Consider the following 27,786-nt stretch of genomic DNA (forward strand, 5'->3'; position numbering starts at 1 on the left):
TTGTGACAGCGGAGGAACAACCCGGCGGGGAGACGGTAAGACGGGATACATAGCCTTTCTTTCTCACTTTATTTCCTATTTAATCCGACTGTTTTGACATAAAGGCACGAATCTACATTTATGTACAAACTTCTATATTTTATATGGTGATTTCGTTTGAATTTTTGCATTGGTTACGGATTGTTAGTTACCCCGAACGTACAAATAGTCCACCACGAAAATACCGCTGGCTAGCGAATCTTAGCTGTCCCTGTGATTTAATCTAGCTAACTTGGCTAACGCTTTCAGCTAGCGTAGTGTGCACGAAGGACAACAGGCTGCTTTCGCCTTATAATGTTTGTGCTCTTTCTTTGTTTGCTGGTCTCATGTCACATTAAATAAAGCCTTTTATCTAACTGTCCCGCTAGCGTTAGCCTTTGCTCCCTGCACTTGTATTTTGAAGTCGTGACTGTTAGAATAAGGATGGATGAAATGTCACTTTCCCGGCCTTTAACTCTTAACTCACTCCCTTGGTCACAGTCTCTCTCGGTTACTTGCGATACTAAGTTTGAACATTTCATAGTTTTCATAGCTTTGGGCTTGTATCTGCATGTTGTAATTTCGCAATTTAAACCTTCCTCTTCCCGATCATGCGATGTATTGCCTAATTATGTGAAAGAGTTTCTTCATTCGTGATTGATTGTCTTGATTAGAAAATGAAAATAATTGCGTTTACATTTGATTCAGCTACAGTGCAAGGGTTTGGATTGAAGGGTACTCCTCCATCAGCATTACACAGAAGATCTGACACTGTTGTGACCATCAAGTTATAGATGTTGCGCGTGATGTGATTAATGTTCACTGTCATTCATTGTGCTTGATTTCTAGGTGATAAAAACGGGTTTTCTCATCTCGGATCAACCATGGCCTTCAGCAAAGGATATCGCATTTACCATAAGCTCGATCCTCCACCTTACAGTGTCATAGTTGAAACAAGGACCAGGGAGGAATGCCTCATGTTTGAGTCAGGGGCTGTTGCTGTTCTGTGTAAGGTTTTATTTTATTTTTGTTATTACATTGTCATAAGACATGATTTTGCTCATATTCAATCTGTAGCCCCAACAAAGACAGTTAACCCATTAATAGGGGAATTAAGATATTTGTATGCTTAAGTGAACATACATAATGCTAATTCATGAAATTGTACAACCACACTGAGTTTTCCACACCATTCATCAGAGATCATGCTATATCCTAGCTATATCACTGTGATTGGTCTTCAGAACAGAAATGTGAAAGAACTGCTAGTACTGACCACTTACTGCTATAATTAACTGTGAATGTGAAACTGTTAATTCATTTAATGGCTACATTTACCACAACTCCAATGATATTTTACTAACATCTATGTACTGTCATCCGTCTATCTTTCTAGCGGCAGCAGAGAAGGACGCCATTAAAAATACATATACCAAGATTGTTGATGCCTATGGAATACTTGGTGTCCTTCGCCTAAATCTTGGTAAGAAAAAAAAGCAAAACCAAACAAAATTGGTTCATTGTTCTTTCACTGGGTACAGTCCAGGTCTTGACCCTAGTTCAAGTGTAACTATGGAGTTCCGCTAGTTTGTGGCCCTGGTGCTGCTTAGACATAAGCAGCTTTCTCATGTCCTCCACATGATCTTGAAGGTTGTTATCTCAACAAGGAAAAAACTGCGTAAGAGATTAAAAATCACGCTTCTAGATGGCTAAGATTGGGCTAGCTTGTGAATTGAGAGGTAGCACCACAGTTTACTTAACTATTTCCTGTCATGTCTCAGGTTTTTGTTTTTTGTTTTTTTTTGTTTTGTTTTTGTTTTTTGTTTTTTTGGCCAACGTACTGTTTTCAAAATTCCTCTTTTACATCAATGTTTTAGGTGACTTCATGCTCCACAGTCTCGTGGTTGTGACAGGATGCAGCTCTGTGGGCAAGGTTCAAGATTCGGAGGTATTTAGGGTCACACAGACAGACTTTATATCACTTAAGAATGATCCAGGAGATGAGGACCGCATTGCAGAGGTGCGCAAGGTCCTAAATTCAGGGCATTTCTACTTCGCTTGGTCTTCCACTGGTATCAGCATGGACTTGAGTCTTAATGCACATCGCAGGATTCTCGAAGATACCACAGATAACCGCTTCTTTTGGTAGGTACATAAAATTCTTGCAGTTTTAGTGCTGTCTAGTGGCCCGAGAACACTAGTAGGCAGGCATTTAGCTTTAAATATGTCTAAAGGGGTGACTAAATCCCCATGATTTTACAGTCTTACCTGAAAAGTTAGCACCCCTACAGCTCCGTCCATCTTTGTGATCAACAGGAACCAGTCTCTGCACTTGCACCTCAAACATTACGGTGTGAACTGTGATGACTGGCTGCTGAGACTGATGTGTGGTGGAGTGGAAATCAGAACTATCTACGCAGGACACAAACAGGCCAAAGCCTGCATCTTTTCCCGGCTCAGCTCGGAACGAGCTGGCACACGATTCAATGTCCGAGGAACAAATGATGATGGACAGGTGGCTAATTTTGTGGAGACTGAACAGGTGAGTCACATTTCTTGACAGTTATTTCAGAGCTCGCTCTTTCTCTGTTTGCAAGTATCCTTTGAATAAGCTTATCATGAAAAGTAATTTTAATTCAGTTATTTGGTCAGATTCTATGGATTATGATTTATGCATTCTGTGATTAAAATTACTTTCACCGTGGACCACATATTAGGAAGATTGTACAACAGACATTGTCAGAAAGCATTTTTATATTAATATTATGTCTGATTTTTAACTTTGTTTGGATAAATAACCTGAGCAATATTTTAGTTTTTGTTGTTATTGTGTGAGAAAACAGTACATGAGGGAAACTGAGTGGAAAGGCAAGATTTGCAGTAAAATTTATATTAATGTAGTGCAACTGCATCACTTTGAAACCTGAAGAACTAGTATGAAAGTAATCAAGATGTCAAAAAAGATTAACTTTACAACCATCTGACATGAGGCTGTTATCTTTAAAAATTATTTTGCATTGTCGGATGTGTCAGTTCTTGTTGTGTCTTGTCATGCAGTGAGCACTGAGAAATGCAGCCTGTCCACTTCTGACATAGTGCCTTCTATATAATTTTACATGCACTTCCTGCTACAGATATGTTGTTACTTTAAGCCACTACATTAACAAAATGACACTGCTTTGCGTTTGTTTCATAAAGATGAGTGATTTTCAAAGTTCTGCTACCTTCTGTTTCACCTGTTCAGACTAATCCTCTTTTCTTAAATTATGTTTTAATATTTTGAGTTGTATCTGTGTTTTCCAGGCTATGAACTTCTCAAGATATTAATTTTTTTTAACAGGTTATTTTCCTGGATGACAAAGTCTCATCTTTCATACAAATCCGGGGGTCCATTCCTCTTTTTTGGGAACAGCCTGGAATCCAGGTAATGACAACTGAATCTATCCCATACTGCTTGTAAAGTGAGGTTTTATCTGTATTATGCCATTAACCTGACGCAGCATGTTTGCTAATTCACTTCTGCAATGTTTGCATAGACGTCCTGACCATTTCTTTGACGCTGCAGTTAGAGATTAAACTCAGTATCATGTGACAAGACAGTGTACATATAAATACCAAATGGCTACAATCAAACTAAAACCCACCATTTTTGGCTTTTCCTTTTATCCATGAGGGAAAGACAGAAAAAGCCTCCTTGTCATTGTGAATGTATTGATTCCAGTTTTAACAGATTTTATTGCTGTGTTCAGAAAAAGTCTATTAAGAGTGTTTTGTTGCACCTTAATGAGAATCGTCACCCAAATGGACTGGATGAGAACCCCCACCTGGTATACTTTTGTCTTTTTTCTTCTTTTTTCTGTTTTTTTAGAGGGGTTGGAGTGGTTAAGGGCTTTGCTGGTGCTTTCTTACAGCAGATAGCTGCTCCTCTGTGCAATGCCAGAGAAAAGGAATCTCCAATATGGTTTTAATCCAGGTCTCATATGTTGCACCTGTCCAGGAAATGCAATCTGGGATGTTCTCATAGCCAACATAACAAACTCATTGCAAACTATTTTACTTTTATTCAGCCACTCCCCTCCTTGTGTCCTGACATTGCACAGATGGATAAATTCAATTAAAACTGGGGGAAATTAATGATAGTAATAGTGTTTTGGTAAAGGGCTTTTTTCTGTTTTCCTCAGCTCCCAGACTTCTTTGGTCAGGTGAGAGCTTGATCTGAAAACAGCCCCTAACCAATTCCCTCGATTTAGGCTGTCAGTAATCCCAAAGGAACTGGATAGGTGTTGATGGTACACTAGCCTGAGCTGTTCAGTCTGCAACAGACCTGAAGGAGGCCAAAACCACATCAGGCACCTATTCAGTCTTAAGTTCTTTGGTTTGGTCACAACACAGGGTTGTGGACTTGGGGTTGTTTTCAGACAGAACTGTAGTTCTCCTGCTTTAAAAGCACAGTTTTAGCTCTCAGTCCTTGTTACAATGTATGGCTTGTAGGTTGTCCTCCCTTCTCTTATATACTATACACTTATATACTTTAATTTAAACAGGATGTGTCATTTCATCCAAGAGTAGATGTTGTTTTTTTTCGTTGTTTGTTTTTTTTTCTTTTCAGGTATTACGAAACTTTCTTGGGAAAGATTAACATCATTAAGGTGTTGGAGCTGATGCTTATCAGTCCAATGTCATGGCTGAGGACAAACTGTTCATAATATTTATTGCTGTTTTGAAAAACAACCTTTTTATTGTTTTTGTTAAAATGATTCAAATACAAATAAACAACTCTTCTTCTTTTAGGAGAAATACTAGTTTTCAGAAATTCCATGAATGAAATGTAATAATATTATATTGTTTTTACCTAAGACAAGGGCAAAGCCTGTAACATGATGCATTACGGGCTTAATCATTAAATAGTTTTCTGGAAAATAATTTCTATTATTGTGAACTTGTCAGTATCATGTATGTTGTACAGATGATTCAACAAAGTAAACTGCAGGCTAAACTGATCATAAACCATCTCAGGAGGTTTTATCTTATGTTTACAGCTGCAACCTGAGTAGTGCCAGATGCTGCTCAGGAAATTATTAAATATGCATAGACTTGACATGCATGCCAGAAGAGAAAGAGAGGAGGCACAAATGACAGCAGCATGGCTTAGGGCACACAGACTCAGCCAAATCGAGATTCAGTTTATGCAAACAAACTAAGCTTGTATACAAAGCTTGGAAAAAAGATTACTTGGCAGTGTGGGGGGAAAAAAAGTCTTAAGAGAGGACTTGAAAGAACATAGTGAAAATCAAAGTGCTCTAGGTAGATGTCCACAACATTCAGTGAGAAACTGCAGCCTTAATAATGAATGTCTGGATTGGACCCTGAATACTTGTTGCTGGTGACCTAAACCAGGTGACTGATAAGGGTTTGGAATAGAATAGGACTATGGACTTATTTATTAATTTGTTTATGTTTTATATGCTTATGCAGACAGAACAAGAAGATATTTAAAAGGAAGTGAAAACAGGAAAGTTTTGCCCATGGGCACATATTTTATGGGGAACAGCAAACTAATTAGTAGATGCACAGCAAGCAGATGAACAGCTGCATTGTTAGTTTCTAGCTAAACCTGTATAGGTGTAGTTGCATGAAACGTACTTCCTTCTGATTCTCTAGCATTGCTAATCATAGAGTAATAGAATTGGTGCGGGAACTAAAAGCCACTATCTTTTGGGGATAAGGTGTTGGAAAGATGGAAGCAAAATCTGTCTGATGCTGTTTGTGTGTGAACATTTTTGCCCAAACTGTCACAGTGTTGCTATTTTCCGCTGTTCATTCTCTCTTTCCATTGCCGTCTTCAATTTCTATCCTACATCCACTTCCGATGATTGGTTTCGTGGCCGTTCGCCTCATTTGTACTTTCACTTTTTGTGCTTCATATTTATCAAAGAAGGATGTTCTTGCTTGTGTCTCTACAGGTTGGTTCTCATCGTGTCAAACTCTCAAGAGGATTTGAGGCGAATGCGCCAGCCTTCGAAAGGTAAACAGAATGTTCTTTGTAGTTTTTTTTTTAGCAACTTTATACGAGTGTTGTCGTTTACAGCTGCTTTATCTGGCCTTCAACAGATTACCACTCCTGAACAGTACAGTAAGTCATGCACTTACTGAGTCACTGTTCAGAAGATCTCTCCAGCTTTGTGAAAGAGATGTTAATTGAGGCTGTTTTTATTTCCTTGAAAATAAAAAAAATCTTAGATAGACCTTGATTAACTTTTGACTATTCTAGGTTTTTGTTCATTGTCCTAACTGTCTGAGACTTACTTGCCAGACTCAATAAAGTTGCAAGAGTTTACAAAAACTATTGAGTCACCAGTATGAAGGGCATGACACTTTTTTTTCTTTCAAAATCAGAGAGACATTTGTTTAAATTTTACATTTGCTGGCAAATTTACTCAGGCTTGATTGGTCTTTCTTCTTTTTTCTCTCTAAAACTACACCACAGATTCAGGATCAGGGAAGCAGCTTTCACACATAGATGCCAGATGTATTGTGTCTAAACTCAGGCCTTGTAGAGCAAGGATGGTCATTCTCTAACCACATTGCCACACCTATATAGTACTCCCTCCATCCTTATCAACCCATAGCAGCCAACCTCAATCAGCCAGTCTCTTAGGTCCTGTCTTTAAGTTTAAATCAATATTTTGTTTGAGAAACTATGAAGACAAAAGAGGTTCTTTCCTTTTCAGATATGTTAGACATTATAGGATAAACTACTACTCTCAAGTTGTAATGAATTTATCACAAAACCTACCACTCTTCATAACAAAATAGTAATATTTTCTCAATAAATTGGTGACAGTGGCTTTTGTGAATTTTGGCTCACTTTTTCACTGCATTGGCTGAATATATCTGGCAGTTATTAGGGGCAATTTTGACATCATAAATGCATCACAGTTTTTGCTCAGGAGCACTTTTCTCTGTGCTGCATAGTACACTTCTACACTGATGTACTTTTAAATCTTTAACCTGCTTGAAAAGGGATACTTGCAAATTGTTCATTTATACCTTTGCAGTGTGTTTTATGTGAGATGATATGTTTCCAGACACTTTACTGCACTTCGGAGGTTGTATGGAAAACAGGTGATAATTAACCTCCTTGGAAGTAAGGAAGGGGAGCACATGCTAAGCAAGGCATTTCAGGTGAGAATTTTTTTCTACCTTGAAAGTGACGGATAATGTCTGATATGTGTGTAATGCGTTCAACAAGACGCGGCTGGATAGTGTGTCAGAACAGATTTTGTTCTGTTCTGCGTGTTACACAATAATGAGAGTAAGAAGTTGTGTGTCAGTGTTGTGGCCCACATTCAACATTCTGTCAGTCAATTTAACAGAATATTGTTCATCAGGCTCTTAATTTTATACAGAGGAAAAAAAGCTGACAAAGTAAACATGTGTCATCTGAGCTGCAGTACGTAAAACATGATCTGCATCTTGGCAAATTCCAATCAAACTTTCCACTGAAGTTGAAGATTTTTTTTCATATTAAATGCGAACCATTTTGCTTTGTTGGTACAGTTCATACAACCTGCACACACATGTTTTTTTCTTTCAGTGAAAATTTAAACAAATACGTCCTCTTTCCTGTTATTACTTTCAGAGTCACCTGAAGGCTTCAGAGCACGCATCAGCAGTGAAAATGGTTAATTTTGACTACCATCAGAACGTGAAAGGTGGCAAGGCAGACAAACTTCACAGTGTCCTCAAACCTCAGCTTAGCAAATTTATTGAAGAGTGCGGCTTCTTCTACTACTCTGGAGAAACTGGCATCGTCAGGTAAGAAAAATGACATTCAATATGTATGTGACATACTCGCACCTTTCATTTCTGCCAGCCATCTCCAGTAGCAGGCATAACAATATTAATAATTATTCAGATTTTACTCTTAAGATTTCAGAGTTCACTAAACTCACATCTGCATCTTCCAATAATAATCTTTGCCTGGTTCTGTTGGGTTTATTAACTCCACAGATATTTTTTGAAACACTCTGACTGATAGACTATCGTTGGATGCACAGCTTTGTCAGCAAAATACTGTGTTGTGACCAGCGTTGCCACATGTGTAACATCTACTCTTTTAGCTGCAGTCTACTCTTGTTCATTAAGTGTTGCAACAACAGTGACTCACCCTGTCTCCCTATGGCTGCTCCTGCACAAGTCATTCCTCTGTATCATCTATCCCCAATGGATTTAGTGCACTTGTTCTGTAGAAAGTCGGATCATTTTAATGTTGGAGCGTTATATTTACTATTTAATCTTCTCTTGGAAGCATAATAACTTCCAGTGTTACCTTGTTTCCAGCATTTCCAGCTATGATCATCTATGAGAACGTACTTGTACAGTGTATTTTGTGTGTGTAGCTTAAGCTTTCCTGTCCTCAAAGGTCAACAAAATAATCTGCATACTCAACAGCCTAAACAGATTTACTGCTTATACTGCTTGTGTTTAAGATTTTTAAATCTCTTTTTTTATTTCACCACAAGCTGGAAAGACTCACTGATCATGCAGCATTTTCTTTCCACATAAATAATCAGTTTTTAGCAAATGCTTCATTGTGATACACTAGTTTGTGAACAATGTTTTTTGAGGTCCACGGCCCTGCAGTGAGCTTGAGCCTGGGGATTGAGGAAATTATGGTGGCACATGCATTATTTATGAAAAATGTTATAATCTTCATAAATCCAATCAAATTCTATGTAATTTACTGAACTACGAGCAGAAAGACCCTCTTAAATGCTACCTTGCTATGTCTTTTCAGGACTCAGGGAGGGACCATCAGGACCAACTGCCTGGATTGTTTGGACAGAACCAACAGTGTTCAGGCCTTTTTTGCTCTTGAGGTAGGAGTCCAGCTGAGTGCAGAAAGCTCTTTTCTTACTCTGACCAAGTCGACCCAAGTGACCAGATTATGTTTTTTATTTGAATTCCTTTATTCTTTAAATTTAGATCCTGCCCAAGCAATTAGAACAGATGGGTTTGACAGAGAAACCGCAGCTGGTGGCCAGGTTCCAGGAGGTTTTTAGGACCATGTGGTCTGCTAATGGCGACTCTGTCAGTAAGATCTACGCCGGCACTGGAGCCCTGGATGGCAAAGCCAAGGTACACTACGTAGAAAGTACATATTCACAAGTGACTGGGTGTTCAGTTTAGAAATTTGTAGGCATTGTAATGCACTGCAAAGCAAGCCATCAAAACTAATAGGAAATGTCTGAAAATTTCTTGTATCAAACATTCATTACCTGAATTCTACTCCAATGGTTGCCTATGATTTAAGGTTATATTCTCAATTCTTGCTCCTGCATTAGCATTTTTATCAAAATGTGGATAAATTTATCAGTCTTTAGTGTTATTTTTGGTAATATGTAACTGTGTTAAATATTTTGGATTTGCATATTTGTAGCCTAATAAATAATTAACTTGAATATTATATTACATGTCTGACCTTCACATTTGTAAAGCGTAGGTTTGATAGGCAACTTTGAGATGGACAGTATTAACAAACAACTAAATGTTAAAGGTGCAAAGCTGAGCTAAGGCAAGATGTTGCTCTTTAGCAGTTCTAGCAGCATCGGCCAACCAACAAAGGAAATGAAAGACCAAAATATAAAAATAGCTTCAAATAAAAATAGCATTAATGCTACTGCTGTAGGTAACACTTTGTACAAACTCATTTAATCTATAGACTTTTAAATGAAAATACACAATAAGTGTGTGTGCATTCTTTGTGCATAACACTATTTTTGTATTAGCAGTTGATCTGGTGTGTGCCAAATTGTGTGCTTCTGTTTCTTAATTCTTGTGTGCTGTCTCTCTCGGCTGTCCTCTGGACCTTTTTACCTGTGTGGTAAGTTTACAATACAGTCAACATCCATTTTGAGTTGTGGGTCTTTTTCTGGTTCCCTGCTCATTTCAGTGTCTTTGGGTCAAATGAAAAATGATGGAGAAAGGGATAGGTGACATCTTTATTATTTATTACTTTTGTTTCCCTTGTGGTATCCCTGTCATACATGATGTCTTGAATGCTCCATGGAGATCTCACATCAAACCTGCAGATATGTTTTCAAAAAGAAAAAATAGCAATGTGTGATCTTATATCTGTTACAGAATTGATTATTATGAAAATGATCAGGCATGATCAGCTGTCACCTGGAAGAATCTGTCTAAATTTTCACCTTCTTGAAATGAAAATCAAACCAGAATTTACTTCAGTCCCTGAGAGGTGCATCTTGCCAAGCGATTTAGCTCCTACGCTGGGAGTTTAGAAATCTGCAGTGATTGAATCTCTTTGAAGTTTTCTGTCATGATTTCCATTCTTTCATTGGGACCTTTTTTCACTTGGTAAATAATACTTCTTAAATAATAATTAGCAAGTTTTAACATTTTATTGATGTGTGTCCAATTGTTGTGTCTTTATTGTAGGCTGGAAAGCTAAAAGATGGAGCTCGATCCGTGACGCGGACCATCCAGAACAACTTCTTTGACAGTTCTAAGCAGGAAGCTATTGACATATTGAGGCTGGGCTCCACACTAAACAGTGATTTGGCAGACAAAGCTCGGGCCTTGCTCACCACCTCCAGTCTTTATGGTAATTGCACACAACATGGCAAAATGTTACAGAACTTGACAAAACATTTTTAATGACTTAACAGATGACATGCTAAAGAAAAAAAAAAAAAAAAAGTTTTTGTCCATGTTGGACATTCAGCTTGTACAATTTAAAAAATGAGTTTTAAAAATATAATATTTATGCACAATATTTGATACTTCTTTTAAATCTTCATAAATTTTGACATGTAATTGTTAGACTCCTGTTTGCTAGGAGCTACTTAACGCAATAGAAGGATTTTTCCTCAGAGCCAAGTGAGAAGAATATCTCTGTGTTAGCCATCTGTATGCGTTGAAAAAAATGTGCGCTTTCTGTTCTGCGAGCACTATCTGTCATAGTGATGGTTAACCCGCACTTCTCTTCCTTCTCTCCCTTGCTCTCGCAAACAAACATAGTCACTGAGCCTGTCTTACAATCAGGTATAGTAACTGACAGACTGCAAACAGTGGTTAGATATCTTTTTAATCCTCAGTTATAAGGTTGACCTTTCATTTGTTTGTTATTCATTATCCATTTACAACCCCAGTGTTGGTAATGGTTTAATCCTGTTATGTATCATCAGTTTCTGGAAAAAGTAATTAACCTAGAAGAAACTTATTTGATTTTTTTTTTTTTTTTTTTTTTGTCGAATTTAATAAACATTTTAATGTAAAAAATTGCAAACAGTATTGAGCTATTACCAATATTATACTGTGAATTTTTTTTCAGTATTTCAACAGTTTGTGGTTGATTTTTTTTTTTTTTTCCTCCCGTGCCCCATACCTCATTCCTGTGGTCTTCCTTTGTTGCATTTGGATACAACCCCACTGCTCTTGTTAGTTTTTATTATCTTTTCCCATTTCTGTTTTATTTTCCTTCACACCTTTCATACAGACATCCACATACTTAAGTTTTGCAATCAAACCCTACTCTTCTCCCTGCAACAGCTTCTCCCAGAGTATTGCTTGGAATGTGTCAGAACTACCATAAATACACAATGCCCAAGCAAATCCGTGTGTGTGTTGGTACCTGGAATGTCAACGGAGGTAAACAGTTTCGCAGCATCGCTTTTCGTAACCAAACACTCAACGATTGGCTGTTGGATGCTCCAAAGAAGGCCGGGCATCCTGAATTCCAGGGTATGTTTCCATTTATCTGTTATTTATAATATTTAGAAAGATACATTTCAGTGGATTGTTTTCATAGTGAATTACTTAGAAAATATGTGTGCCAACAGTTCTTATGAAAGACCTTTATAACAGTGTAACACAAACCCATCATGAATTGTTTAAAGCAGAAATTAAACCTGTATGATTAATAAAACATTTATTTCATTGTTATACTTTCCCCAAACTCATTTGATGAAACACATTGAACATGAATTTGTATTTTGTTTTGTCTTCTTTTTCTTTTTCTTCTGTTTTGTTTTTTTTTTTTTCTTCTCCAGACAGCAAAGCTAATCCCGTAGATATCTTTGCCATCGGTTTTGAAGAAATGGTTGAGTTGAATGCTGGTAACATCGTCAGTGCCAGGTAAGTGACTTTCAGCTAATCAAATAACAAAATGTTTAGTTTTTCTTGTCCTCAACTTAAATTAATTTGCATTAATTACAGTAAAACTGTTGCAAAATGTACATGTGTCTTTCCTCTGTACTTTCACTTGATGTCTAGAAGTATAGAAAGAAAAGGTAGCCATGGCTATGCAGGCAAAGCATGATTCACCTTTTCAGATAACACTTTTAAACTCAGTAGCTGAATTTCTCAGTAACAATTAATAGTGAAACGTGACATCTTTGAAATAGCTTGTAATATTCTAAAACATTTAACATTTTAAAAAAATGTGAAATTTGTTTTGACTTAGTTTCTGTCTTGTAATGTTTCTCAACTGTATTTTTTTTTTTTTTTTTTTTTTTTTACTTGTCTCAGCACAACTAACCAGAAACTCTGGGCAGCTGAGCTGCAAAAGAACATTTCTAGGGACCACAAGTATGTTCTGCTTGCTTCAGAGCAGCTGGTGGGAGTTTGTCTATTTGTTTTTATCCGCCCTCAGCATGCACCTTTCATCAGGTATGAACTATTGAGTCTCATGAGAAAAGAATGATTATAAATTTTTTTTCTACATATTTAGCCTTTTCCATTATGTGTGTTTTAGGGATGTAGCTGTAGATACAGTGAAAACTGGTATGGGTGGGGCTACGGGCAACAAAGGAGGTGTGGCCATCCGTCTGCTGTTTCACACCACCAGCATCTGCTTTGTCTGCTCCCACTTTGCTGCTGGCCAGTCACAAGTCAAAGAGAGGAACGACGACTACAATGAGATCACTCGCAGACTCAGCTTCCCGATGGTGATGATGAAGATGAATTAGCTTCATCACACACAAAACACGACTGTTCCTCAAGTTGCATGTTCAACAACATCTATCTTGTCCTCCAGGGTCGCTTGCTTTACTCGCATGATTATGTATTCTGGTGTGGAGACTTTAACTATCGAATCAACCTGCCCAATGAGGAAGTAAAAGAGCTCATCAAACAGCAGAACTGGGATGCTTTGACTGCTGGGGACCAGTTGCTTGACCAGAAAAATGCTGGCATGGTATGACGCGTACTTACATAGCAGTTGTTGCTGTTCATCACATTTCTCTTTTTCACTAAAACATAAAAAAAATAAGACAGTCAACCTTCATTTAATCACTAGATGTATAAAGATGGACACTTTAAGTCTAAAGAAGCACTACAGAAATATAATACACACTCCTAAACCTGATAATATTTACTCTTAATCTGATAATGTTTCTAAAATTTCTGCCAAGAAAAAACTGAAAAAGTTATGGAAGTAAGCACAAACTGACCACTTCTTATGTTATTTTCAGTATATTCAGCTGTGTTCCACTGTTACTCATTTTATCACACCAAGATTTAATTTATGTGTGTCTTAGGAAATTATTAATATTTTAACTTTGATTGCTTTAAATACTTTTATAAGCCAGCCAAACCCTACAAAAGTAATAATATAATAATGTAATTACAGAATACAGGCGTGGATATATCTGGGATTGATGATGATGGATTATTGCCGGTTCTTTGTCGTTATCAATTTTTATGGGGTAAAAAGTAAACGAGAGAGAAGACTTGAATGCTCAGTGATACATGTTTGTTTAGTCATGGAAATTCATGACGTAAGTGAAATAATTTCTCAAAATGTCTCCACAGATCTTCCGAGGCTTTATTGAAGGGAATTTGGATTTTGCCCCCACCTATAAGTATGACCTCTTTTCAGAGGATTATGACACCAGTGAGAAGTGCCGTACACCAGCCTGGACGGACCGCATATTGTGGAAGAGAAGAAAGTGGAACTTTAACAAAACAGGTTAGGCGCAGAGCAGCTGCAGACATACTGCAACAGAAATATCCTCTCTCCTTCTATGCAAAGGCCTGCTTCATGTTTAGGTTTGTATCTGTTTTACAGCTGAGGAGATGACGGTTGTAGGAGCAGCCTCGACATCTGCAGAGAATGAGGGTGATCCAGAATTCACTTGGAGCCCTGGTACTTTGAAATATTATGGCAGGGCTGAACTCAAGACTTCAGACCACAGGTAACTAACATGGAGTTGTACCAGCTGACTACATAGATAAGAAATATAGCTGTCAGGGGACTCTGGCTGAGACCACCCTCTGGGTGGGTTCATGGCTGGATCTGGAGCGAGGCGGTTCGGGTCTGTTCTTGGGGGGGGTGGCTCGGGGTTCTCCTGGCCTGCCTCTCGCCTTTGTGTGGGCAGGATCTCATTGGCATGATCACTCTTCTCCAAACACGTTCTACTCTGTATGTTCTGCATGTGACACAGTCACTGAGTCGTCCTGCAGGTTTATTTACTAACAGCTAGTTTTCATTTCATGGTTCTGATTTAGCTTGTTAATTTCTGGTTCTCCTGACAGTCGATGGTTTTGTGAATCTAATGTGCATATGTGTGTACATACAGGGGTGTGTATTAGTGTGTATGTATATGCATATGTATGTAGGTTTTTCTCTCTCTCTCTCTCTCTCTCTTTCTGTCCCTCTCTCTCTCTCTCTCTATGAGGTGTTTTTCTGTTTTCTCTTCTTTCGATTCTCTTTCTGTCCCCCTTCTATCATCTCTGGTCCAGTCCAGCAATACAGACCCAATCCCAGCAGTCTTTTGGGCGAAAGGCAGGGTACACCCTGGACAGCTCACCAGTCCATTGCAGGGCTGTAACGCAAACAATTATGCAAAATAAATAGAAAAATAAAATAAGAATCCAGATAATCCTTCTGCTTGCTTAAATGCTGGACAAGACCAAAAAAAAAAAAGAAATATAGCTGTGGTGAAATCCCACCAATAGCATTTTGTTCAATTGTGTCACACTCACCATGCTCACCTGCCTTACTCACACTCTTGTCTCCCTCTAGGCCTGTGGTGGCAATTATGGATGTGGACATCCTGGAGGTTGACCCAGAAGCACGGCACCAGGTCTACAAAGATGTGATTGCCCTGCAGGGGCCTCCAGATGGGACCATCCTGGTGTCACTCTGTTCTTCTGGGCCTGATGATTATTTCAGTGACGAGCTCATTGATGAGTTGCTGGATAAGTTTGCTAATTTTGGCGAAGTTATCCTCATCAGGTCATTATTGCAGTTTAACACAGACAAAGATTTATTTTTTTTTCACCTTCAAACAATTAATCAATATTAAAAGTTTTTTGTCTTTTGGTTTTAATTTAGATTTGTTGAGGAGAAGATGTGGGTGACCTTCTTGGAGGGTTACTCTGCCTTGGCTGCTCTGTCTCTCAGTGCTTCCACTGTAAGTCACTTTGTATTTAAATTGATTCAAAACTCTTTAAGATATCCTGGTTTTATCATCTCTGGAATACATTACCCAGACACTTTTTCAGCATTTGGGAGAGCTTCAGCAGCCCAAATTTGATCTTAACAGAAAGGACTGGTCTGCATCAGAATTTGACTCAACCATGATTTTGTTGCTTTTAGCTCATTTTAAATAAGTTTATATAATATTTGGATTATTTGGACCAATCAAAAGATGATTGAAGGCTTGCTGCTAGAAAAACAACCTGGTAAAAATTTGTATTTTTGTCTGTTTCATCTAATTTACATTTTAGGTTCTTGACAAGGTAATTGACATCCGCCTGAAGAGCCCAGGCTGGATCAAAAGTCTGGAGGAGGAAATGAGCGTGGAGAGGATCTGTGGAAGCATTCCCACATCTGCCAGCTCCACCCTGCTTGCCGAGGATGCAGATATGGGTGACGATGATTTCGATATGGAAGGTGAGCAGTTGCAACCCAGCAATGAAGTGGTGATTGTGAATGACATTGTAATTTTGCGTTTTTAAATACTAAATCAAAAATCCCTTTTTCTAACTACAATTCTTGCCCTCCTGTTTCCTGGAACAGGCGATGTAGATGAAGAGGTGGAAGAAATCCTTCCCCAGCACCTGCAGCCTGGAGCAGGCTCTGGCCCTGGGTCCTCGCCTCTCCCTTCCCCCCGCAGTAGCCCCTGTCCCTCCCCCACCCATGGAGAACCTGCTGCCCCCAGCAGGCCCAGCCGTGGACAACCCTCCAGACCATCACAAGGTAAATACAGTGCACAGAATAGCAGTCAGGTTCTCAGAGTGCACTTAAATCATCTGCTCAGGTTGTAATCTGCCTGTTGGAGTAAAAACTGTAATTTTGTTTTGTTTGTAATGTGTGGAAGCAGATTTAAGTCCTCCATCACAGATCAGAGAAATTCCAGGTAATGTCAAGCGTGGTAGCATCATTTGTGTTTGTTAGGAAATGCCGTGTCTTGAAGTGAATTCTTTCCTTTTTCCGTGTTTAGTAGTGCTCTAATAAAATGTGTGCAGTGTGAGCTCATCTTTTCTTATATTTGAGTCACATCTCACATCATACCTCTGTACAAGAATAGGAAAGGTGTGCCAGCATTTAGGCAAAAAATATTTATACCAGTGTGTTTTAGAGGAAAATTACATATTTGTGTATTACAGTAGTTTATACAATTTTATGGTATTAAAAGGCATCAATGAAGTGTACATTTTAAGCAATATTCTCTAATGTAGAAAGTGTGCATCCTCACAAACTGGGCAGTTACAGTTTTTTCCTTGAAATAAAAGGAGATATTTCCACTGTTGTTATTTTTTCTTTTTTTTTTTGTGTGTGTGTGTGTTTTTTCCCAGGGCCTCCTGTTGACTACCAACCAGGTGCTCCCACAAGTCAAGGCCTGGAACCCAAACGTCCACCCCCTCCTCGTCCCAATGCCCCTCCAGCCAGACCTGCTCCACCTCAGCGCCCACCACCACCTTCAGGTAAAAGCCATCCTCCACACCTTGAGTACATTTGATTAAAGCCTTATTATTCTGGCAGTATTCCCCAATCTGACTGAGAGCGACCAAAAAAAAAAAAAAGAAATTCTGCATTTGATGTTTGTATATTACATTTTTCATCAGGGTGTAGTATAAACTCAGTATAAGATGTTTTCAGGCAGGTTGTAACATTTTTATTTCCATCCAACTGCTTCATCAAATCTACGAAGGAGGCATGAGCCCCCTGCCAACTAGAAGGGACTCTGGAGGTAAAGTGAATGCTGTCGGATGGTGTGTTTACATGCTTATCTGGCTGAAGAATCTGGCTTTAGTGGCTGCTGTTTTCCATCAGAGCTAAGCAAAGAGAAGCACAGCTAGCTATCATTCAGTAACCTGAGGCCTGTACAATGAAGCTGGATTTTCTCTTATCAAGGTAACTTGAGGGTTAAACCAGGCTTTTCCCTACTATAACTCTGGCTCAGTTCTTACAGGGCTAACTCGCCTTGCTACACAGCTAACTTCTCTGAAGCAGGTTATGTTCTTGATTAAAGATTGACCATAAAAATACCAACTCCAGACTCATCAGTTCTCTGGCAGATCATGAGAGGAGAGGAGTTTTTAGTGACAGATGCATATTTTTGATAAAACAAATAAAACTTTGTCACTGACTACTTTGAAACATGTTTTTTTTTTTTTAATTAATTTTTTCCTGAGTCCATTTAGCTCCACAGGGATTGCATCTGAACTGATGAGGTTAATAAATAATAGTCCCACGTGGCTTCACAATGGAGTCATGAATTTATGTGAGGAATTAATATTCCAACACAAAACGCTGCACAGAGGAGCTTATCTTAAAAGAACTGAAAGAAAAGTATAATGTAAAGAAAAAGCATTAAAAAAGAGCCCTGCCCAAAACATTGATGCAATAACGAAATAAAATTGATTGATCAGAGTGCTGTATGTTTAAATTGTGCCAGGACTTATTATTGTATAATCTTACAAATTTACCTAGAGTCTCCAGTTTTCTGTCAGCATTACTTCCTGCTGTTGCAGTGGCTATAGTGTTGCTTTTGGCCTGGATGATGTTTGAATTTATCCCAGGTATGTTAATCCCGCTTCGTAGTACAAGCCTCTGCTTTTAATGTAGGTAGGATCTGTGTTTTATATGTAATTCCAGCATTAATAAGTTAGCACAAGAAAATTATTTTTAAAAAATGTCCCATAATGCGTTGTTGTGAAAAATTAAAATGTTTACACCATTTATAACTTTGGAATAAAGTTTGATGTTTGGCATCACATATGACTCCTAAGAGTTTATTGAAGTATGTCAAACTTTTGACTTGGCACTGCGCAGCTTGGTAGTAGTTTCTTTTATTTTAGCATAAAGTTATTCATATTTGATTTATTTGTTTGTTTGTTTTTTACTTTTGGTTACAAAAGTAAATTCTTTCAGTTCTGAATTTTTTTAGTTGCTTGGTTTAGTCAAAAACTAAAACAAGATGAAGCTTTGTGAATTATGGGAGTTGAAAGCTGCTGAATAAACACATCCAGTTCAAACACAGAGTTTCGTTCTGTCATCGAAATATAAAAAGCAGCTTATTTAGTTGGTATGATTTCATTGTATGATCATTAGGACTGTATTTAACATGTTTAATCATAATACAATACATTTATTAGAAAATATTTGATGTTTGCAGATTATCATAAATTCTATAGTAAGATTCAGCAGCTAGTGAACATTATAAGACACTCATTAGATTCCGTTTACATCAAATCATAAAGAGAAAGTTAAATATCAGAATATTATTTTATTTTATTCTCAGTCAGACATTTAAATGAAAACCAGTCTGTTCTTCCTTATGAATGTGTCTTACAAGTAATTAGTAACACTGCATTTGTGTTTAATATGTGTTTAATATTTCCAATTTGGATCAATGCTATTGCATCAAATTCATTTATTGTTACTCCTGATACTCCATGACTATGACTCTTGTGCCGTATTTGTGGGTTTTGCTAATGTTTTGTTGGGTAAATGTGAATGTATTTGATGTTTTACTAGCTCAACTGATGTTTTTGGTCACACTGTTATTTTTAAAAAAAAAAAGGAGAATAGACACAAAAAAAACAAAACAACTTTTTTTTCCTTTTTTAAGACTGTGGCAAATGCCCCAGCCCACTGCTTGGCAGGAGAAGCAGTGAAGGTAACTGGCCAGTCGAGTTGTTTTTAGGTTTCCCTGCAGTCCTACACCCAGTCATCAATGTTATTGATGTAGTTTTAACATTGATGGTTTCTTGTATATAAATTCTCCTTCATTGTGGGTAATCTTGGTCTTGGTTGTGTGTGTGGTAGAGATATAATGAGTATGTTGGGATGTGTGTGAGGCGAGGGGTATTGTAATTGCAAAAAGAGTCAGTAAGAGGCAGATGGGTAAGTAGTTACTGTAACTAAAGAAGCAGTAGGCTAATGTGTCTTTAGCTGACTGGTCTCAGATTAATTTTCTTTAATCAACATTTGTATGAACTTTTGAAATGAAATACTTTAGCTTGCTCAAGAGGGAAAATATGTAAACCAAGACTACTTTTAATCAGTATATTTAGGAGTCAGTGAGTCCAAATGTGTTGTAATGAGGGCAGTCTTACAAAGAGTAGTTCCCCTTTTAATGCTTCCTCTTCTCACTGGTTGATAAGTCATTATGGAGAACATGGTATTAGTGTAATTAGTTGGGAGATCCTCATCAGGCTGATAGATATTAACTCGCATCACATCAAACTTTCCTTTGCTGCATTGTTGCCATCATAAGCTTTGCCCACTGCTTACAGTAAGGTGTTGTAATGGACAATACCTGCATCTCATTACTAGTTGTATTCCACTTTCAGCATAACAGTAAAATTGTTTGGTTTCATTTGTGCTGCAAAGGATCAAAAAGCCCTGCTCTCTCTCAGCCTGACGCTCCTGTCGGTGAGTGCCACAAAGCATGACATGGCCACACTTATCATGAAAAGACACAGGACTGTTTGGTGATATAGATTTACACTTGTCCTGTTACAGTCCATCATTGTGTGAAGGCCTTTGTTTTGGTTTTTTTTGTTCTTGTGAAATGGTGGTGAGATGATGCCTCTCTGGTGTAATACTGTTTTGTGCTACTGTACTGACATAAAATATGCCTGTCCTGGGGTGGTGGGTAGGGTTTGGTTGTGCAGCCTATTTGTGCCCATCTTCACCTGAGCTCCTTTTTTCACTGTAAGGAGGGAGGGGGGCGTTGGCAGGGTTTACTTGCGTTCGGTGACTCTAGTGAACAATTGGAGAGAAGCAGACATTGAAGTGGTGTGGGAAAATATTTGCAGGCTCTGAGTGGGGCTCAGCAGGAGACTACAGAAAGAAAAGGATCATGCTTGCTGTGTGGTAAACAGTTGGCTCACTGTTCAAGGCCTCCCTCTTCTCTAGACCTCCTACAGGTCAGGAATGATTGTGTTATCATGGCTGAAGAAGTTAGACAGGAAATTTGTTCTGTCATTTGCTCAGGTGGAGGATTTCTACTCAAATGTGATTTAGAATACCTTTTAAATGTTGTATTTTTATTAAAGCTCTTGTTGAAGCTGTTATCTTTAATAATGAGAAAACACAACCTTTGTTTTTTGCTTTTAAAAAAAAAAGTGTTTTTCATCATTTAAATTTATTTATTTTTTTTTATTTTTTTTTATTATAAATACTCTCAGGGCGAGGGCAAACAGCAGCTGGAGCTCCTGGACCTGGAGGTGCTTCCAGACCAGTGAGTCAACTATGAAGCATTTACAGTGAACTATTGATTTGGATGCAACATTTTTATTTCTATTTTTATGGTATTTTCCATCTTTCAGAACATTCCTCCTCGCGCTGGAGTTATCAGTATGCCTCCTCAGTCTCGCCCACCACCTCCCTCCCACCCTGGAGCACCAAGGCCCATCCCAGAGGTTCATCCAGGGGCTCCTCGGCCCATCCCAGACACTCACCCTGGAGCGCCACGGCCTGTGGCCAGTGCCCAAGCCAAACCACCAGACCTGCCTCTGGGTAAAGAAATATGGATGCATGGAAAACAAAATACTGCAGATGAATACATTCAATCAAGGGGAGCTGTAAAGCTTTTTGTGGAAGTTTTTTTTTTTTTTAATTTATTTTCCTTATTTGTTTTGGGTCGATTACAAACGTTTTAATTACATAAAATTGTGGCTACCCACGTACTCACCCTCCTAAAGTCAGTACTTTATAGACACCTTTTGAAGTAATTCCAACATTATCTTAGGATATGTGTCTATGATTTAGTCACTGGGATTTATGCTCATTGTTCAAAGAAAAACTGCTTCAGCTCTGAATTCTCACAGAGTGGGTATGTGCCTGCTAGGATTGCCTCTAGTTTTTCCTTTGAACTGAGGTCTAAGCTTTGTCGATACAAATTTCACCACATTTAAACCACTAGAGTGTTGCTTTTGCAGTATGTTTACTCATTGTCCCACTGGAGAGTGAGACTGTGTTCCAGTCTCAGTTTCACTGAAGCAGGATTTCCTCAAGAATTCCTCTTGTATTTTGCATGATCCAGCAGTCCCTCCTAGTTCCTGATTAGGGGACTGGAGCCTATCCCAGCAATTACCAGACAAGAGGCAGGGTACACCCTGGCAGGTTGGCAGTCCGTCACAGAGAACAACACAGACAAACAACCATTCACACTCCTACTCACTCCTAGGGAGAATAAATAGTTCATTAAATGTAATCAATTAATCCAACATACATGTCTTTGTACTGTGGGAGGAAACCAGAGTACCCAGCAAGAACCTACACATGCACAGGGAGAACAACTGCACAGAAAATCCCAGCTTAGACCAGGAACCTTGGTATTGTGCTACACTGGGTGGTGATTTGCACCGCTGCCTCACAGCAAAAAAGTTTTTTATTTTTAATATATATATATGTTTTGAATTTTCCCTGTCCTACTTGGTTTGCACATTGGTCTTTGCCATGGCTCTTCCTTCAATGCCTCTTAATTGTGGGGTTTTCTAGAACATGTGTGTTTATACCCATCATGAAGTACTGACATTGCACACAAGGAGACCTTGTTTGTGTAATTATGCGACTTTTAAGGGTAACTCTCAATATTAAAAAGCATTCAGGTATTTTCAATTATAGGGGCTGAATTTTTGAAAATGCACCAGTTATCATTTAGTTTTACATTTTCAATAAAAAATTTTCAAAGGAGAATGCTGCAATGTTACTGGGAATGTGTGTGAGAGTAACATCCTATCGAGTCTCCTTCATCTTAATAAAACCAGCTAAGATGAACCAAAGAGCTTAAGGATAGAAGTTCTGTTCTTCTTCAGCTGCAGATACGACTTGTCTGTGTGCTGTGTGACGTTTCTAAAATATTTTTCTTGAACTAATTTTATATATATAAATGTATATCTATAAAATAATTTCTCCATTTAAAAGAAAAAGTCAGGGATCTCTCCCTGATCCCAAATTATTTACTGCTGCTATTTCTGCAGTGTTGATTTATTCTTTGTTCCTTTAACTTTTGTGCATATAGCATATTGTTTCAAAAGAATGTTAAATATTATTTCTATTTTCAATATAAAGAAATTATTAATAATATTTCTATCCTGCACTTAAGCTTTTGCAAGTGAGCTTGAGACATTTTTCTGAACTTGAATGAGTGAACTGAACATTTTCTACATGTGCTTGATAAATAAGCTCCATGGAAAGTTTGATGATATTCCCCTTTCTTGCTGCTGCAGGTTTAAGCCTTAACTGTGTTTTCTTTCTTCACCCCAGGTCCTCCACCCTCTGGACCCCCTCCTGCAGTCCCCTCTGCAGCGAAACCCCAGGCTCAGTCACCCATGCAGCCACCCATGCAACCTCAACCAGCTCCTCCTTCTGCTCAGTCTCAGCTCCCACCACCAATGCAGCCCACACTTTCAGCTCCTCTGCAGCCACAGCAAGCTGCTGCTCCAAAAGCAGATGCAGCTGCTTCTAACACTACCCCTGCTGGGCCCCAACAGGGGCTAGCCTCTCCTAAACCACCTCCTCGTTCCCGCTCCTCTCATGCTCTGCCACCTGATGCTGCAAAGTCTGAGACGGCCCCAGCTGCACAGGTAGGTGCCAACTTCCTTTCATTGAAATAGTTTGAATTGTAGTATCTGTACAATGAGTACTAACATAAGTAGAATAAGATTTTTTTCCCAGTTTTGCATGTCATTAAGTTCTAATTTGTAGAGGTATACTTCATTCTGTTCTTTAAAAAATTATGAAAAATGTTGCGGATAGATTGTAATATTGGGTGGAGGTAAACCCTTCTTTTCTGCTTCTTTAACTCACATAAGATAATCTTAGTTGCTCTGTCAGTTGTTTGTCATTCTTCCTGCTTTTTTTCTCTGATGCATTTGTCTCTTTCTCACAAGCTGGAGAAGCCATCAGGGTGAAAGGTACTTGATATTAAACCACCTTTTTGAGTCATCCTCCATAGCACAACAATCCTCTTCTCTGATTTTATTACCTCTCATACTTTATGTTTGAAGCCCATCCTCCTCTCTTATGTTCCAATTGATTTTAATTATGTTTTTACATCAAATGTTTTTAGTCTTGGATGTTTTTTAGCCAACTGTAAATCTCTTTTGTCTCTGGTTCATGAAATGGGGCTATAAGTGCCTAAAAAGAACCTAAGAAACCTAAAAAGGAAGTAGATTGCTGTTGCCATTTCCCCTCACTCGCGCCGTCATATGGTTCTCTTTCTGTTACTCTGTTTAGAGTCTGCTTATGCAACGAGCACATAACTTGTTGTGACATTTGAATTTGTTCAAGTCTATTTATTTGTGTTTAATATAGTGGTTGAATGTTGGCCGTGGCACATTAGTATTCAGTGTGATTAACTAAGTCTGTCTGATTTAAGGTACCCGATTACAGACATGCAAGCCATTAGAAAAAAAAAAAGATAAATAGATGGTCCGCATGTCAGCTCTTTAAAAGGGAATCTTTAATTTTAAACACATGGTGCATTAGCTTAACAGTGATGTAAGGACATGGTCTATGTCTTCCAACATTTGCTTTGACACCTGAAAGGCATTTTATTTTATTTTTTTTGTTCCTCCTCAGACAAATGGACTGAATGGATTTCAGAGAGAAGCACAATGGAAGCCTGACCCCTTTGACACACTGACAGCTGACTTCCTCTCCTCCTCATCCTCCTGGCACACCACGCAGTCATTGAGCAGAGGTTCTTCCCTGCGCGCTCCGCCTGCCATTCCTCCATCTGCGTATTCCTCTGCCACACTCCCCTCATCCTTCTCCCTTCAGCCCTCAACTTTATCAGACCTGCAGGCTCTGGATTCATCCTCCTCTTCTTCACTCTCCACCCCATCACCCTTCGCCTCCTCCCTGCTTCCACCTCCTCCGGTTCCATCTCGCAGTCGCTCTCAGGAGATGCTGCGCGCCTCTCCCGGCCCCCTCCTGGCTGATCCCCTCCCTGCCCGCCCCAGCAGCACCAATCCCTTCACAGGACCTCTGGCACAGCAGCAGCATCAGCAACGGCGCTCGCTCACCCCAGACTTCAGCTTCCAGCATCAAATCGCGGCAACAAACTTTCAAAGAACTATGTCTGCTCTCACTCAGCCACTTGTCCCAACCCCTGCACCAATGGCGGCCCCCACAGCTGCACCCACTCCTCAGCTCAGTAGTACCATGTCTTTGTTTGGACCACCATCCAGCCATAATTCTACAAATGCTCCTCTGTGGCCTCTTGCTCCTGACCCATCTCCTGCTCCCGTTTTGCCCCTGGCTCCACCTTCCTCCCTTCCACCTACACTCGCACCCCGTCACCAGCCCCCTCCTGCAGGAGGAAAACCAACGAGGCAGTGGGTCACTTTCGATGATGATTTGAATTTTCCACCTACAACCAAAACGCCACAAAGCCTCGTCTTCCGATCTGCTTCCGTAGTGTCCCAAACGCAAACTCGGCCTTCCCGCTCTGTGTTTGACTCAGAGCCAGAGTGGTTATCCTCTTCACAAGCTGTATTTCCAAATATACCACCTCCCATCCCAACAACAACTGCAACCAGTAATCCAAAGCTCCCGGAGGAGCCCTGCAACAACTGCTTCTTCCCCAGGGAGTCGACGGAAAGATAATTACACCCTTGTATGCAAAGGGCATATCCAGATATGTATAGATCTATGATAAATGTTTATATGTGTCTGTGTGTATGTACAAAAGAGACAGTATTTAAAAAGAACTGATCTATTCCCTTAAAAATTACAGGATTTATATGTCAAGCAGTAACATGAGAAGCAAATGAGCCCAACTTTGTGTTCTAACTTTGAAACAGGAAAGTTTGCTTCTTTCCTGATCTTAACACGTTTTAATATTAATCACTGTTTATTTTTATTTATGGCAGCAAATATGTGCCTGTGTCTAGATTATGTTGTTGTATAAAATATATCTAAATGCACAATTAATGTTTAACCAATGTGTGCAATATCAAAACATCTGTGTGGCCGTTTCTTGTAAAAGCCGATTTACATCTGCGAAGCTTCGCAAGTGCTTCATCCAGTAACACTCTATGATTCATATCCACCATTTTGCTTGATCTGATCATAAGTGGACATGAGAATAATCCATTACCTTCACATAACTCAGAGGATGTGTGCTGTACATTTTACATATGCCCTCAAACATGCTGCATTCTGCAGTCGTCAGCTTTTACTTTTCTGTGCTTGTTTCTGGGTCTGCAAGATGCAAATGTAAAAGTTGCATCACATGCTTTCTTTCTTCATGAATGTACTTTAATTTGCACTGGGTTGTGCTTCCATGTTTACACCATGGTGTGAAGTCAATTTAACTGCACACCACCGCAGGGCTGATGCTCTGTGATATCATCTCATCCACCTGATAGTAAGACGTTTAGTTTTTCTTCTTCAGTCATTCTTTGTAGACTGATTACATTCAGCTAAAGGTATTTTGTAGCTAATTATCAAAAAGTATACATAGAGATTTATGTATAAATTGTGTTTTCAGTATGGAAAGTTGTTGCTGGATGTGTGAGTGTGTTTATGATGGACATGCCAGTGGATAACACAAAAGACTAAAGAAAACATGATATGCACTGAGATGCTGTGAGCTCTCCCACTTATGCTCTTGTTTATGGCAGAGTGACATAAAACAGAGAAGCTGCAGGTTGAAGAGATGATTGCTTTTTCACATTCCTCCTCTGCAGTGTTTGGCTGCTTCGTAATTTCTCATAAACAACCACTTGCACCTTTTTACAGTTGTAGTATGTGATAATTATATGTATTCTTCTGCTCAAAGTACAGTGATAATATAGATATGCCAGCAAGTTCAGGTCATACGTAAGAGGGAACCTTTTTTTTTTTTTTTTTTTTTTTTTTAACTTGGTTTGTTTCAGTGAAAAAGTAATGCTTATCATTTTGCAACCGTTTCTCAAAATAATGATGTTGCTGTGGTGAGACATGATGTGCTGTGTTTGAGGTGCATATCGTCTGTTTTTGTGTCTGGATGTGAGTGTGTGTACAGACTTTAGAGTGTTGGTATCTCATACTTATGGAAGCTGAATCTTTTAAGTATAAGTAGTGTATTTCCTTTCAGACTCTGAGCTCAAAGCCTCTGTATTCACCCGTACATCATGGCTGTAACATTGTTTCAGCTTCAGCCTGTCACTCACTCTTGAAAGGTAATACTGTACACCAAAATGTTAATACAAGACAGGGGACTTTTTTTCTAAAAACACCCAACCTCCAAATGAGAATTTACCAGTAGGAGCTCTTTAATTGAACGTATAGACTTAACTACATTTTGTTCTTGGGCCCTGAATGCATCGCCAGGTAATATTTCCCTCAACATGACGTCGCCCACAGTTCAGATAGTGGTGTGAATTTTTTTTTTTTTTTTTTTTCTTTTGCTATTTTTATTTAGTGTTGGGTGTCAAATTTCTCAGTGTTTACAGATCGACCTGTGATATCTAATCCTAGCTGTTTCTTCCAGCAGAGAGGGTGCTTGCTGCTGAGCCTCACTGATATATTCATAATTTTTAAGGTGTGTTGTCAGAAGTGATGTTCAAGTAATGTTTTCTGTGCTACCAGCGTCACTAATACAGATGATGACAAGCAATAGATGTGTAAATGGATCAGTGAGAACCCATCCACCCCCAGTACAACACACACCAGCTGTTGTAAACCAAACATATGCCATTTATCCCCATTCTATTTATCTAGTAGATTCAAATGTCTAAAAAGCATATTGATTTATCACGGGAGTTAAAATGTGCAAGGAGGTACCAGCTGAGTAATGCTTCTACCCTCATTACACGTGTAAAATAAGCAAAAATTTTCCTTCACTGTCATAAAAGTAGTAGCTATCTGTATCAAGCTGCATAAATGTTATCCAAAAGTGCAGTATAAATTGTATCAGCAGTAGGTTACTATCCAGAGCTTTGTGTCATGTCACAGTTTGATTTTTCTAGGAAGCAGTTGTTCCTTTTGTGAGGTCAGTGTCCCCTTTTTATGGCTATAATCCATAGTAAAGAAGAGTCTGTGTTGTGAAACTTTTTATGTATGCATTAAAGTGAATACATGAAGCTGTAATTCATGTTAATATCTGATGTTCCATATTTTGTGTGCACCGCAGTTGGCACATTAATGTATGAAGCAGTTGTGTTATATGTATGCATAAATAAATGTACATTAACATGAGTGTTTGTCATTTTTGACTGAGCTGTAACTTGATTGTAAAACAAAACATTTTCAAACTTACTCCTAAACCTCTCTTAAACCAACTATTGCAC

General features: G+C 38.8%; 1 protein-coding gene across 1 annotated transcript; it reads left to right on the forward strand.

Annotated features, from left to right (window-relative positions):
* Positions 1 to 14: 14 nt before the first annotated feature.
* On the forward strand, positions 15 to 27,682 carry synj1 (synaptojanin 1). The gene is made up of 28 exons (XM_079248100.1): positions 15 to 35; positions 868 to 1,026; positions 1,415 to 1,501; positions 1,896 to 2,163; positions 2,335 to 2,560; positions 3,359 to 3,442; positions 5,982 to 6,043; positions 7,107 to 7,203; positions 7,661 to 7,836; positions 8,819 to 8,900; positions 9,007 to 9,159; positions 10,480 to 10,645; positions 11,593 to 11,784; positions 12,093 to 12,177; positions 12,571 to 12,711; positions 12,797 to 12,989; positions 13,079 to 13,237; positions 13,855 to 14,011; positions 14,111 to 14,237; positions 15,068 to 15,280; positions 15,380 to 15,458; positions 15,775 to 15,940; positions 16,067 to 16,246; positions 16,846 to 16,974; positions 20,689 to 20,741; positions 20,830 to 21,019; positions 22,772 to 23,091; positions 24,089 to 27,682. The coding sequence occupies exons 2-28, from the start codon at positions 903 to 905 to the stop codon at positions 25,115 to 25,117; spliced, it is 4,938 nt and encodes a 1,645-aa protein (XP_079104226.1). The 5' UTR covers positions 15 to 35; positions 868 to 902; the 3' UTR covers positions 25,118 to 27,682.
* Positions 27,683 to 27,786: the final 104 nt, after the last annotated feature.

The sequence above is a fragment of the Telmatherina bonti genome, assembly GCF_933228915.1.
Source record: "Telmatherina bonti genome assembly, chromosome: 10".
In the NCBI taxonomy this organism is placed as follows: domain Eukaryota; kingdom Metazoa; phylum Chordata; class Actinopteri; order Atheriniformes; family Telmatherinidae; genus Telmatherina; species Telmatherina bonti.

Bases quoted from the DNA above. Each gene is read 5' to 3' on its own strand.
- synj1 (XM_079248100.1), top strand. From the start codon at position 903: ATGGCCTTCAGCAAAGGATATCGCATTTACCATAAGCTCGATCCTCCA. The intron at 6,044-7,106 runs GTAAACAGAATG...ATATGTTTCCAG, and splicing joins AATGCGCCAGCCTTCGAAAG to ACACTTTACTGCACTTCGGA. The intron at 15,459-15,774 runs GTAAGTCACTTT...TTTACATTTTAG, and splicing joins TGTCTCTCAGTGCTTCCACT to GTTCTTGACAAGGTAATTGA.